Consider the following 11,938-nt stretch of genomic DNA (forward strand, 5'->3'; position numbering starts at 1 on the left):
GCAGTTAACGAGTTGCCTAAAAACTCTTCGCAATAACACAAATTCATACACCAGCACATCTGTTGATGATATAATTTAAGATATTAAGATACGCAGAGCTTTAAATCTCACATTTAATTTAGTTTGTGACCTAAAACCACTGTGGTTGACATCTTGAAACCAGTTGTCCCTAGGGAAAAGAAATAGAAGAATAGGGCACTATGAAATCCTTTTTTTCTGTTTTCATTTTTCTGGATTCTGCTTTTTTTTGGGACCCACATGTTTTTTGACAATTACATGTTTAGGGCCCTATGAAATGCATTTTTATATTATTATTTTTCTCAAATTCCTTTTTATTTTTTACCAAAATATGTGTTTTCTGTTTTAAGTTTTCTGGATACCATTTTAATGGTTTAATTCTTTTTTTTATAAAGAATATTTATAAACGTGTTAGAAATTGAACTCTTTATTAATTAATTAAAACTTTTTTTAAATTAATTTTCTATGGATTTTTTTTTTTTTTTAAAGTAGCCCATAGCAACTGTAGTATGTACACTACTCTTCAAAAGTTTGGGGTTGGTAAGATTTTTTTAAAGTCTTCTTAGGCTGCATTTATTGTGAAATACTATTACCATTTAAAATAACTGTTTTCTATTTTAATATATTGTAAAATGTCATTTATTCCTGTGATTAAAGCTGAATTTTCAGCATCATTACTCCAGTCTTCAGTGTCACATGATCCTTCGGAAATTATTCAAATATGATGATTTGATGCTCAAGAAACATTTCTGATTATTATCAATGTTAAAAACAGTTGTGCTGCATCATATTTTGTGGAAACAGTGATACTTTTTTTCAAGAAAAAACACGAGTCTTGAAACACGAGTCTTTTGTAACATTATAATTGTCTTTGCTGTCACTTTTGAATCTATTTAATGAATCCTTGCTGAATAAAAGCATTATTTTTTTTACAGAAATAAATCTTACTGACCCTAAACTTTTGAACGGTAGTATTGGTAGTTACTAGCTGAAAGTGTCTATCCAAGTTTTTTTTTCCAACCATTTTATTGTCTGCCAGGCAAAACTTGTAAGTATTAAAAGACACGTTTGTAACAATCTACACATTTTGTAACAATCTACACATTTTGTGTATCATTCATGTCTGTCGCACAAACAAGGATGTATGAGTTATGCACATAATTGTAATATTGAGAGAAGACAAGTTCAAAACACAATTTTCTGGTAGAAAAGTGCTCTAGTTATCAATGGTTGGTAATCTACAAGGCTTTTTATGTTCCTTTTCATTCAGGACTCGCCCATTGAGGTAGACGAGAACGGAACGCTGGATTTAAGTATGAAGAAAAAGAGAGAAAAGTCGAGAGACTCTCCTGTGATCCCGGTGTTGGGAGACGCTCTTTTCACCCCTCCTGAACACTCTCTAGCCAAAGCTGCGGGTCTCCAGATCTCCCCGGCCATCTACCACGTCCTCTATGAACGGGATGCCTGGGACGCGCCGCTGAACTTCAGCAAAACACCTGTGCAACAGGACAAAGAGGTGAGATGGAGGCCGCTACTGTCACTTTTACTGGTACACTCTTACAAATAAAGTTTTTTTCTCAGCAATGCCATAAGAACTGTTTCTTGTTCCTCAAAGAACCTTTCAGTGAACAGTTTTCTGTAACTCTTCTTGTAAATTAACATTTAAAGAATCCAAAGAATCTTTTTCCACTATAAAGGACCTTTTGTGCAATGCAAAGGTTCAATAAACAAAGCTTCATGGAACCATCGATTAAAGAGTGTAGTGTTTTTTAAATATTTTCAAGTTTATAGATGAGAATGAATGTTAATGTCTTTAGTAATATATTGTGTAAAATCTCAAGGTTTAAATGCATCACACATCAAATGTTTGGGCTTGATAACATGTTTGACACATCGAATGTCAAATCACATTAAATGTGTTTGAAAGAAGTCTCTTCTGCTCACCATTTGATCAAAAATACAGTAAAAACAGTTAAATACAGTAAAAATATTATTACCATTTTAAATAACTGTTTTCTGTTTGAATATGTCTTAAAATGTAATTTATTCCTGCGATGCAAAGCTGAATTTTCAGCATCATTACGCCAGTCTTCAGTGTCACATGATCCTTCAGAAATCATTGTAATATGCTCATTTGATGCTCAAAAAACATTCCTTCTAATCATCAAAACGTTGAAAACAGTTTTGTTAAGCAGCACAAATGTTTTTAACATTTTGATTAAGAAGAAATGTTTGTTGAGCACAATTTTTTTTGTGGAAATTTTTTTAAGGAACAGCATTTATTTGAAATAGAAACATTTTGTAAAATTTGATATGTCTTTACTGTCGTTTTTGATCACTTTAATCCATCCTTGCTGAGTAAAAGTATTAATGACCTCAACATTTGATGAAACTCTAATAGAATTGGGTGGAAAATGAATAGTCTAATTATAATAATGTCCCGAGAAAACAACATCCAGTGTCTAAATGCTCTTTGACTTTGGTGTACGCTACATTAGGAACATATTCAGCATGAAAACCCTTAACTTTCTATTTATTCATCTAAATTATCTCCTTCAGTCAGCCACAACCTTAATGCACTCTGTCTGTTATGATGTACCGCTCTGACACGAAAGCAAAATTGAAAAGAAATCGCAGAAGAATGTTCCTGAAAAGCTGGAAAATTTCCATCCTCTTTGGAGTCAAAGAACAAACCCAGACAGTTTTACGTTTGTCTGATTCTCCCTCTGACATCTGGTTCTCAAAGATACTTACCTTATAAAAAAAATGTAAGTAAATCCAAAGGTTTAACACCCAGCTCTCCCATCATAAACACTACGAGGGATTACACCGGAGTTTAAATGGATATATGCTTTACTAAGCAGAATCAAACCTCTCACAGACTATTAGGGGCTGTGTGCTTACAGAATGATATTTTTAAGTGACCATCGTGACTTGACTTCAACATTTCACAGTGTTTTGACACTTCTCTTTGTCTTGTAGGTGGATCAGTTGGAGAAGGCGTCTCTAGAGGATAAAGCGTACAGTGGGGACGCTAACATGGCAAGTGCAAAAAACAAGATGCTCATAAGAGACACCAAAAAAGAGCTGATGAGGTACTAAAATTATTTGGATAGCATGCTAAAAACTTTATTAATTATTAGCGCGTGTCTAGTAGATCATAGACTGTAGGCATTCATTGGTCATTTATTCTCTTTGCAGTTGTCCGACACCAGGTTGTGATGGCAGTGGTCATGTGACAGGAAATTATGCGTCACACAGAAGGTGAGGAGCCCCGTCCGCCGACACCCTCTTTATTTTTCAAGCAGCAAAACCATCTTGAAAAATATACATTATGTCTCCTGCTTTTATTTTTGTAGTGTATCTGGTTGCCCATTGGCTGATAAGACCCTGAAATCACTAATGGCTGCTAATTCTCAAGAGCTAAAGTAAGAATTAGCTAATATTTCAATTCAATAAAAAACTGTGCAATGGTTTTAAAGTTACAGAGAAGTTAAAGCAATAATGTAAGTGTAATGTGATGATGTAAATAAATGGAAAAAATATATATTGAATATGAATCGTGAATCATAAAATGTCCATTTCTTTTAAAGGTGCCCAACTCCTGGTTGTGACGGCTCAGGTCATGTGACAGGAAACTATGCATCTCATAGGAGGTAAGCGTCTCAATAATCATAGACTTCAATGAAAGATGAAATTGTGGTGACATTTTTTATGTTTTTGCATGACATAAATGGTCATGCTTTTTATTATAACATAATGTCTCATTTTGACACCAGTGTTTTCTAATTCAAGATGTTATTCTATAATAGATTTTAGACATCAGACCACACAAAGGCACTCAGTGGGTTAAATCATTTGCATTTAAAACCGGGTAATCGCCAAAGAGTAAATACTTTGTGGCATTTCACGGCTGTTGAGGTAATGACCCCTGTTCAATGGAAACACGACAGGTGTCAAAGCTTGAAACATCACGCAGTATCTTTCCCACACACACGTCTGCACGCTTGAACTTCTGAAAGGTTCGTCACATATGTCATGTTCCTTCCCAGTCTGTCAGGATGCCCTCGTGCCAGGAAAGGAAGCTTGAAGCTCACGCCAAGCAAAGAGGACAAAGAAGAGCCGGAGATGAAGTAAGACACCACCAAAAACAATGACATCCAAAACGTTTGGTGTTTTTAATTTACGATTTAAGAGAAAGGCTTAACTATAAACTAGATGTATTTACTAAAGCATCAACATTTGACCGATAGATTCTTCTTTATTGGATGAAAGATTTAAAAATTTGAACCGAAATATAGTATACACTTTCCACAAATATGGTAGATAAGCATTGTTTTGTTTGTTTTGAGTCCCATTGAATTATTTAAAATTAAATTAACCTAGCATGAAATGTAGCTAGGTTTAAATGTATGAAATGCGTGTATCTTCATTATAAAATAGTGATTTGTTAGTATATTTGAAAAATGTTAACTAATGAGAATATTTTAAATGCTAAAAACATAATACACTATAAAAAGTTGCTGCCTTAAATTTTTAAGTACAACCAACTTGGATTTTTAAGTAATTTCAACTTAAATTGCGTTAAACTGACTTTAAAAATTAGTTGAAACTTGTATAACTTATATAAACTTGTATTAAACTTGTATAAATTGCTAAAAAGTTGTTGATCATATAATTTGTCTATTTTGCTGTATGCCACATTGTTCTCTTATATATAAAATAAATATGATTTTTTTACTGATCCTACTTTCATTGATAATTTGTTGAAATTTAATTTATGGTATTATATTTATGGAAAGTGAAAATATCTTCAACAGGATTTTTATTTATTTACTTTTTAAATCAAAACGGCCTATACAACTAACCTTTAAAACTAATTATTTGCACAGCAACGCACAAGAAAATAATACTGTAATTGTTGTTTTGGGAAATACTGTATTCCGGAACACTAGATGAAAATGTTTCCCAGAATGTGCGTTTCCTAGAAATACCATTCAAAAATAATAATAATAATCTTTTTTAATTCAGGGAGCTCAAAACTCTTTCCTCGTTTTCCTGTAAGATCTCATTTAATTACAATTAATGCAGTAGTTTGCTCTTTAAAAACATAATACTATGGAGGAAAAAAATAAATAAATTAATTGAATTGATTCCAGCCTTAAATCCGAAGTCTAACCCAGAGTGACAGGGCTTTCCTACTTTTGCATCTGGGCTAGTATTTCATTTTTAATTACTAATGCAAAGACGAGAGCTTAGGAATTAGACGGTAGCAGGTCCGCGCACATTAAAAGGAGGAACGGAGAGGCAGAGAAATGGACGGGTGGAGAAACGGAAAGCAGGCTACATCTGTAATGTGGCTAGATTATTGTAAATTGTCGGCCATATGGCCCATCTCTGTTGTTCCGCGGTCAGGAACGCCATTCCCAGAGCTGGACCCGACGGCCAGTGTTGGAGTCGTAATGTTGTCTTGTTTTAGTCAGTGTATTAGTGCCAAAACTGCCATAACAACCTTTCCCATATAGGCCTGCAGACAAGCTATTTGTACTATCCCAGATAACCTCTCACCTCTTCCAATATGGGCTATCAGGGAAAGGGTCAGCCACCTCCAAATCATGTGCTTTTTCCCCCCTGTGGAGGACGCACAACAATTATGTGCAATTTATGTCATTCCATTACTGACCTAGGGGGAAAGTGAGCAGCAAAATAAATTGGCCAACTCCTCACCACTCTAGTCTTCAACTTGCTAGGGCTTATGTTTTCCATCGGCGGCACGTTAACCTCCATGCCCGTAATTATTTACTGGAGTGCGTTTCCGTCGAAGCGCAGACTTTTTTTTTTTTTGCGTGTGCCGATAGAATTATTCCAGCCCTTTTTTTTCTCTCTGTTTTGAATACATTTTTAATCAGCATTTCACAGGATTAATCTTCTTAATGGTATTTGAAAAGTCTTCCAACTCTGCAAATTGGGGGGTGGGGGGGGGGTGTTTACGGACAGAATGACAAATGCGCGACGGTGGTGTGGGGAAGTTTTAGCCATCAAATTATCAACTGAATGTATATGAGCTCGTTTGTGTTTAGGAAGACTCTCGGTTATAAGCTCTGAAACTAGTTCAATCTCAAATAAGAGATTATCTTGGACAATCACAGTGTTACCCTGTTGAGTTTAGGACAACAAAAGAGGTCTGCGCAGGGGGTTTAATTTAAGCATGTCGAGGGGTCAGGTCACATCTGTGTGTGTTTTGGCATAGTGACCCAGAAATCTATACCAAACAACCTTTGTGATGCAGATTATGACCTTGTTCCCTCTAAACAAGTTATTAAAAAGACAGAAATCTACATATGAACGCTCATAAACTCAGTCTAAACTCTCATCAGTTTAGTGTTCAGTGAAATCAGTGGATATTGTGCTGTTGGTAATGATGTGTATTTGCTGTCTCAGGTGCCCGGTGTCAGGGTGTGACGGGCAGGGCCACGTGTCGGGTAAATACACGTCCCATCGCAGCGCTGGAAGCTGTCCCATGGCCAGCAAGCAGCAGAAGGAGAGCTCCGTGAACGGGTCGGCCTTCTCCTGGAAGATCTGTAAACAGGAGCTTCCTCACTGCCCTCTGCCCGGCTGCAACGGCCTGGGTCATGCCAACAACGTCTTCGTTACGCACAGGAGGTGAGGAAACTATACCATAACCCCAAACTTCAACTCTGATATTACACTTTAAACTTCTCTACTGTATAATGAGGCCTCCTCACACATTTATGGTGAACTGAGTTATCTATGAGTTTTGTACTTATAATATATAAGTACACTCTCCTTATAATGTATAATATTATTATATTATATTATATTTATATTATATTATATATGCAAAATACAATAGGGTTTATCGCAATCGGCTCACTTTTACAGGAACTGACCCTGCGCCATCTATATTATATTATATATTACCGATATATTATATTCTGGTATTTTGTGTGTGTGTGTATGTGTATGTGTGTGTATATATATATATATATATATATATATATATATATATATATATATATATATACACATATATACAAAATATATTTATTTTATTTTATCCAAATATATAAAAATATATAATATAAACATGTTATGTATGTATTCAATATATAATATATCGAAATATATTATAATAATATCACATTCTATAACACACACACACACACACACACACACACACACAATATACAAAACAAATATTCAAATACACAAAAATACAGGTTGGCTTTTTTTCAATGTGTAAAAATATGTATCAAAATATGGAAAACATGTAGTATGGTATACATATATAAATATATTGGTATACTATAAACAAATACAGATTACAGAACTGACTATATTATTATATTGTTTCCAATATTATTACTACAGACTCTATGGTTTATTAATTATTTGATCACCCTTACAGTATCCAATAATGTTATCATTTTATGTAACACAGATTGTTCATGCTTATATGGTACTTATTATCTAACGATTCCTAAAACTAGATTAAAACTGTAGTTATAATTAAGAAAAACTACTCCAGATTGCTAGTACTGATCTGTAGATTTCGTGTTTTGTCCATGTACAGTTTGTCAGGATGTCCACTAAACGCCCAGAGCATCAAGAAGAAGCTCTCCGAGGAGGAGATGATGACCATCAAACTCAAAACCAGCAGCGGTGAGCGATTCAAGCGCTTTAAAGGAATAAAAGAGCTTAAAACCAAGCTGACATTATCATCATAGAGTGAGGCTGTGCTCGTCTCCCGAGAAGAAAAATAGAGAGCCCGAGTAATTCAGTTCAGACTTTGAAAGACGTGTTTATTAATTTGCCTGGTTTGTCTCTTGTCAATCAGGTATTGAGAACAATGAAGACATGCAGCACTTGGATCATGAAATAAAGGAGCTAAATGAATCCAATCTGAAGATAGAAGCAGACATGATGCAGCTCCAGACTCAGGTAAATAACATTAACGCTTGTGTGAGAAGATTGTGAGTGATGTATTTTCCGAGCTAAAGACCTTGTTTTCTGCTTTTAAAACAGATTTCATCCATGGAGTGCAACCTAAAGACTATTGAGGAGGAGAATAAGATAATTGAGCAGCACAACGACAGTCTGTTGAAGGAGTTAGCGCGTCTCAGTCAAGCACTTATCAACAGTCTCACAGATATACAGCTGCCGCAAATGGTGGGACGCTGAAACATTTACACCGACATGCTCTTTTCCCGCTGAGATTGTGGTTGCACTTTATTTTACAGCGCGCTTACAGTGTACTAACCTCAGAAAGTCTAAAGCACTACATTAAAACTGTGGTAGCTTCATGTTGTAACAGTAAATGATGCATAATTACATGCAACTAACCCTCAACCAAACCCTAACCCCATAGTAAGTACATGTAGTTACACTGTAACAACCTTAAAATAAAGTGTAACCTTCATTTTTTTTGATTAATTCAATATGATTTGAGCTAAATGTTCATCATGAAACACATTCAGGAGTTACTGAACTGAATGCTCTTCAATCTGTTCCAGGGTCCGATAAACGAACAGAACTTCGAAGCGTACGTGAACACGCTGACGGATATGTACAACACTTCAGAGCACGAGTACTCGCCAGAATGCAAAGCCTTATTGGACAGCATCAGACAGGCCATAAAGGGCATCCACGTATAAGGCCCAACTCTTTCACGGAGGGCTGGCTTTGTAATCTGTGCAAGATATGTCTCGTTATAATAACTCCATTCCACGACAAATTCATTGCACTGAAAAAACCAGCCACATTTTTACAGCTCAATGTTCCTCGTAGTGAGATTTGACCTCCTTTTGCACTTATTTATTTCCTATGGTTTGCTTGACTTTATTCCGTATTGTTCTTTTGCGTGTCGTTATATTATTGCTGCATATTATCTTCTATTTATCTCACAGTAATCTTATTTATTGATTTATTTATTGATTTATTTATTGCTATCATAATTGTTGTTGTTTTTTTGTTTCTGCAACTCCAAAAATGCAAGGCCAATCTTACATATTGTGAATTTAATTTATTTACATTTACCTGCGTTCGTTGTACAATAACTGGGAGTTTTAATCGCCGGCATCCGTGAAGATGATGATTTTTTTTTTTTTCTTTTTTTTTTCTTCTTTTTTTTTTTTATAACAGATGTCAAATGTAAGAATAGTCCACTTGCGCCACCTGTTGGTGAGCAGCTGTCATTGGTCTATTAGAGCCGTATGGGTTATTTTTTTAATGTGCGCCACAAATGACATCATTTGTTTTCATGCATAAATCTGTATTCTAATAAGTGAGCGAAAAGAAAAATATTTTATCCGATTCACTCTCCGAACGACTGTACAGTGAGCAAAAATCAAACCATCCACGAAGAAGGACATCATAATTTATTTCCGTTTCTGCTCATATGAACTGCCTTTGGTGTGCACATCATGTGTGTGCATATATGTGCCTAAATGTAAATGAGTACATGGAATATGATATGTTTTGTGGTAGAGCAGTATTACGTGAATGGTGATTCATTTTATTCTGCAGTATATTTATTTTCTGAATGAAAAGCCTCTAAACTCTGTTTACCTACAGTTTATACGCCATTTTAAGTATGTAACGATATTCTTGTAAAAAAAGAAGTGTTTTATGATCAGGCACAATACGTTTTTTTATTCTTTTCTGAACTCCTCAACCTTTGGCTTCTTCTGTGAGACAAACAGTGGGCTCTCAAATAGGTTTTATGGATGATCTTTTCTCAAAGCACTTCATGTCTTTAACCCACTAAAATATAAAAATGGACAAATAAACAGCTAAACGACTGCAATAGAGAGTAAGCTTTCCATTACGACACTTGATTTAGCGTTGAAACGCAGGGCCGAGGTCACGGCGCTCTTACTGGAGGCATTTGCTGTGATGTTACGATCACAAACGGCCTTGTTCTGGCACTTTTAAAGCTTTCTCTAACGCTAAACGTTCCCTTTTGCACTTTTATTCTGTTATTTAGTGTTTCTTTTGAGCGGGTCACAGATGTGTGATCAGTGCAGGTTTAGCCTAGTTTTACATTGTCCATTGATGATGTCAAAAACTTTGTTTAAGCAAATTTACAGGTCATTCAGAGGAAATAAAAACGCTATATTATCTGACCAAATGAGCATAATGAATTGTACTGAATCCATTTTTGTTTGAAATCCTAAATTACTGTATAATTTAGAATTACTTCTGTTTAAATGATTTGTAATTGCTAATTTTTCATTTATAAACCACAGATTGTTTGCTCAGGAAGTTTTGTGAGGAATATTTATTTTTTTCTTTTTTGTATTTGATGTTTTGTAATGTGATATGAATTTTTTTGTGTGAAAGAAAAAAATAGTAAAATACACGGTACTGTAAATTATTTAGTTTGTTTCTGTTTTTAAAAAAAAAATGTTTTTTTTTTAGTTCAAGTAGTTTGTATATCAGGATTTCCTTACACTTTTAAATTTTCATAAGCAGTACTGCGCTGTGTTGTACAGTTTGTGTATGGTAGAAATAAACTATTGAAATGATCTGCATAGCGCTCATTGTACAGTGGCTCATATAAAAATATGATTTATAGAAATGCTCGTATAAAAAAATATTTACTTGCATATAGAGTGTATTTAACATGTCATTGAACTTATTTTACTCATCATCAATATTTTAGGTTCAGATTAACATGAATGTACATTTGGTGGTTTCACATGCACTGTAAAAGAATATGACAAAATAAGTTGCATCAACTCATCAAAATAATTTTTTTACAAGCTATAAAAGATTCAGCTTTTTTAAGTCAGTTGAATGTAATTTAAGTTGAAATGACAACTTAAAAATTTAAGCAGCAACTTTTTTATATTTCTATATAGTATAATATATTTTTAAAAGTATAAATATATTCCATGTAGTCTCATATTTAATTCATAAAACTGCATACTGTAGAAATGTCTGACAAGTTTGAATGAAATATGGAAACACTTTTGCTCCTCACAGACGCGTGTTGTTGTAACTACATCAGAGCTCAAAACCAAATCCACAATGTATTATTTAGCAAATCTAATTGAACAGCGTGACATTTGAAACGTTGCTACTCAACTTTTCATGACATTGCAAGACATTCAAAAACTATTTTCACATTTACCAGCAGATGGCGGCGTTTGGATGCAACTTTGAGACACAAAAGATTTCAGGCCTTCATTTCTGCATTCGAAACACTAAATCCACAAAGAGAAATAACAAGACAATGATTTCAGTGTCAGCAAATACAAGGGTAAATAAATAAGTTTTAACCAGTTTGACTGGTTAAATCACGAGAAAATGATTTTAAGATCCTCTCGAGACACCTTGCGTAAGCCTGTTGCCCTGATATGAAATAATCGGTGTCTTGTAAATATGGTGTTCGGTTTGTTACCCTTTGTAATTACCTCTTTATAATTATCAGAGTAATTTATCCTAGCCTTTGATGCGTTGATGATGATGCAAATTATGTCTAATTATCTGAATTGAGGTACAGCTTTCCTGTTGAACGTCACCTAGAAACAAAACCAACAATTACTAAATGATCCGTGTTTTCTTGATTTCGCTTAACTTTAACCCTGACCCACACACTCGACTGAATCTCACAGTTAACATGTCATGCTCATGGCGAGTTTCAGAAATATCATAAATATCAGAGGAAAAAAGCAGAGATGCTGCTGGCCTGTCTGTGGGCTTTGGCTTATACAGCCACTCCAGGGCAAACTGTAATACTCTCTGTCCTCATTAGCAAATACTGCATAGGAATGAGTTTAACTTTATTTAAAGTTAAAGTTTTAAATGCACCAATACTCACACAGATGTAAATGAAACTCTGCTGCTGTATGCGTTAACCTGGGCACCCAATATTTCTGATACATTTTTCACCTGA

At 34.7% G+C, this 11,938-nt stretch overlaps 1 protein-coding gene across 1 annotated transcript in view; it reads left to right on the top strand.

Moving 5' to 3' along the window:
• Positions 1–8,693, top strand: part of st18 (ST18 C2H2C-type zinc finger transcription factor) — a gene marked incomplete at both ends in the record, with an annotated part of 59,080 nt that extends 50,387 nt beyond the window's left edge. Inside the window, 11 exon segments of the mRNA XM_081352378.1 lie at positions 1,289–1,534; positions 3,001–3,113; positions 3,220–3,282; positions 3,378–3,446; positions 3,612–3,674; positions 4,071–4,151; positions 6,460–6,681; positions 7,613–7,701; positions 7,877–7,980; positions 8,065–8,208; positions 8,553–8,693. Of these exon segments, the coding sequence (XP_081208504.1) occupies positions 1,289–1,534; positions 3,001–3,113; positions 3,220–3,282; positions 3,378–3,446; positions 3,612–3,674; positions 4,071–4,151; positions 6,460–6,681; positions 7,613–7,701; positions 7,877–7,980; positions 8,065–8,208; positions 8,553–8,693 (1,335 nt within the window).
• Between the last annotated feature and the right edge of the window lie 3,245 nt (positions 8,694–11,938).

The sequence above is a fragment of the Scardinius erythrophthalmus genome, assembly GCF_964197995.2.
Source record: "Scardinius erythrophthalmus genome assembly, chromosome: 22".
Taxonomy (NCBI): domain Eukaryota; kingdom Metazoa; phylum Chordata; class Actinopteri; order Cypriniformes; family Leuciscidae; genus Scardinius; species Scardinius erythrophthalmus.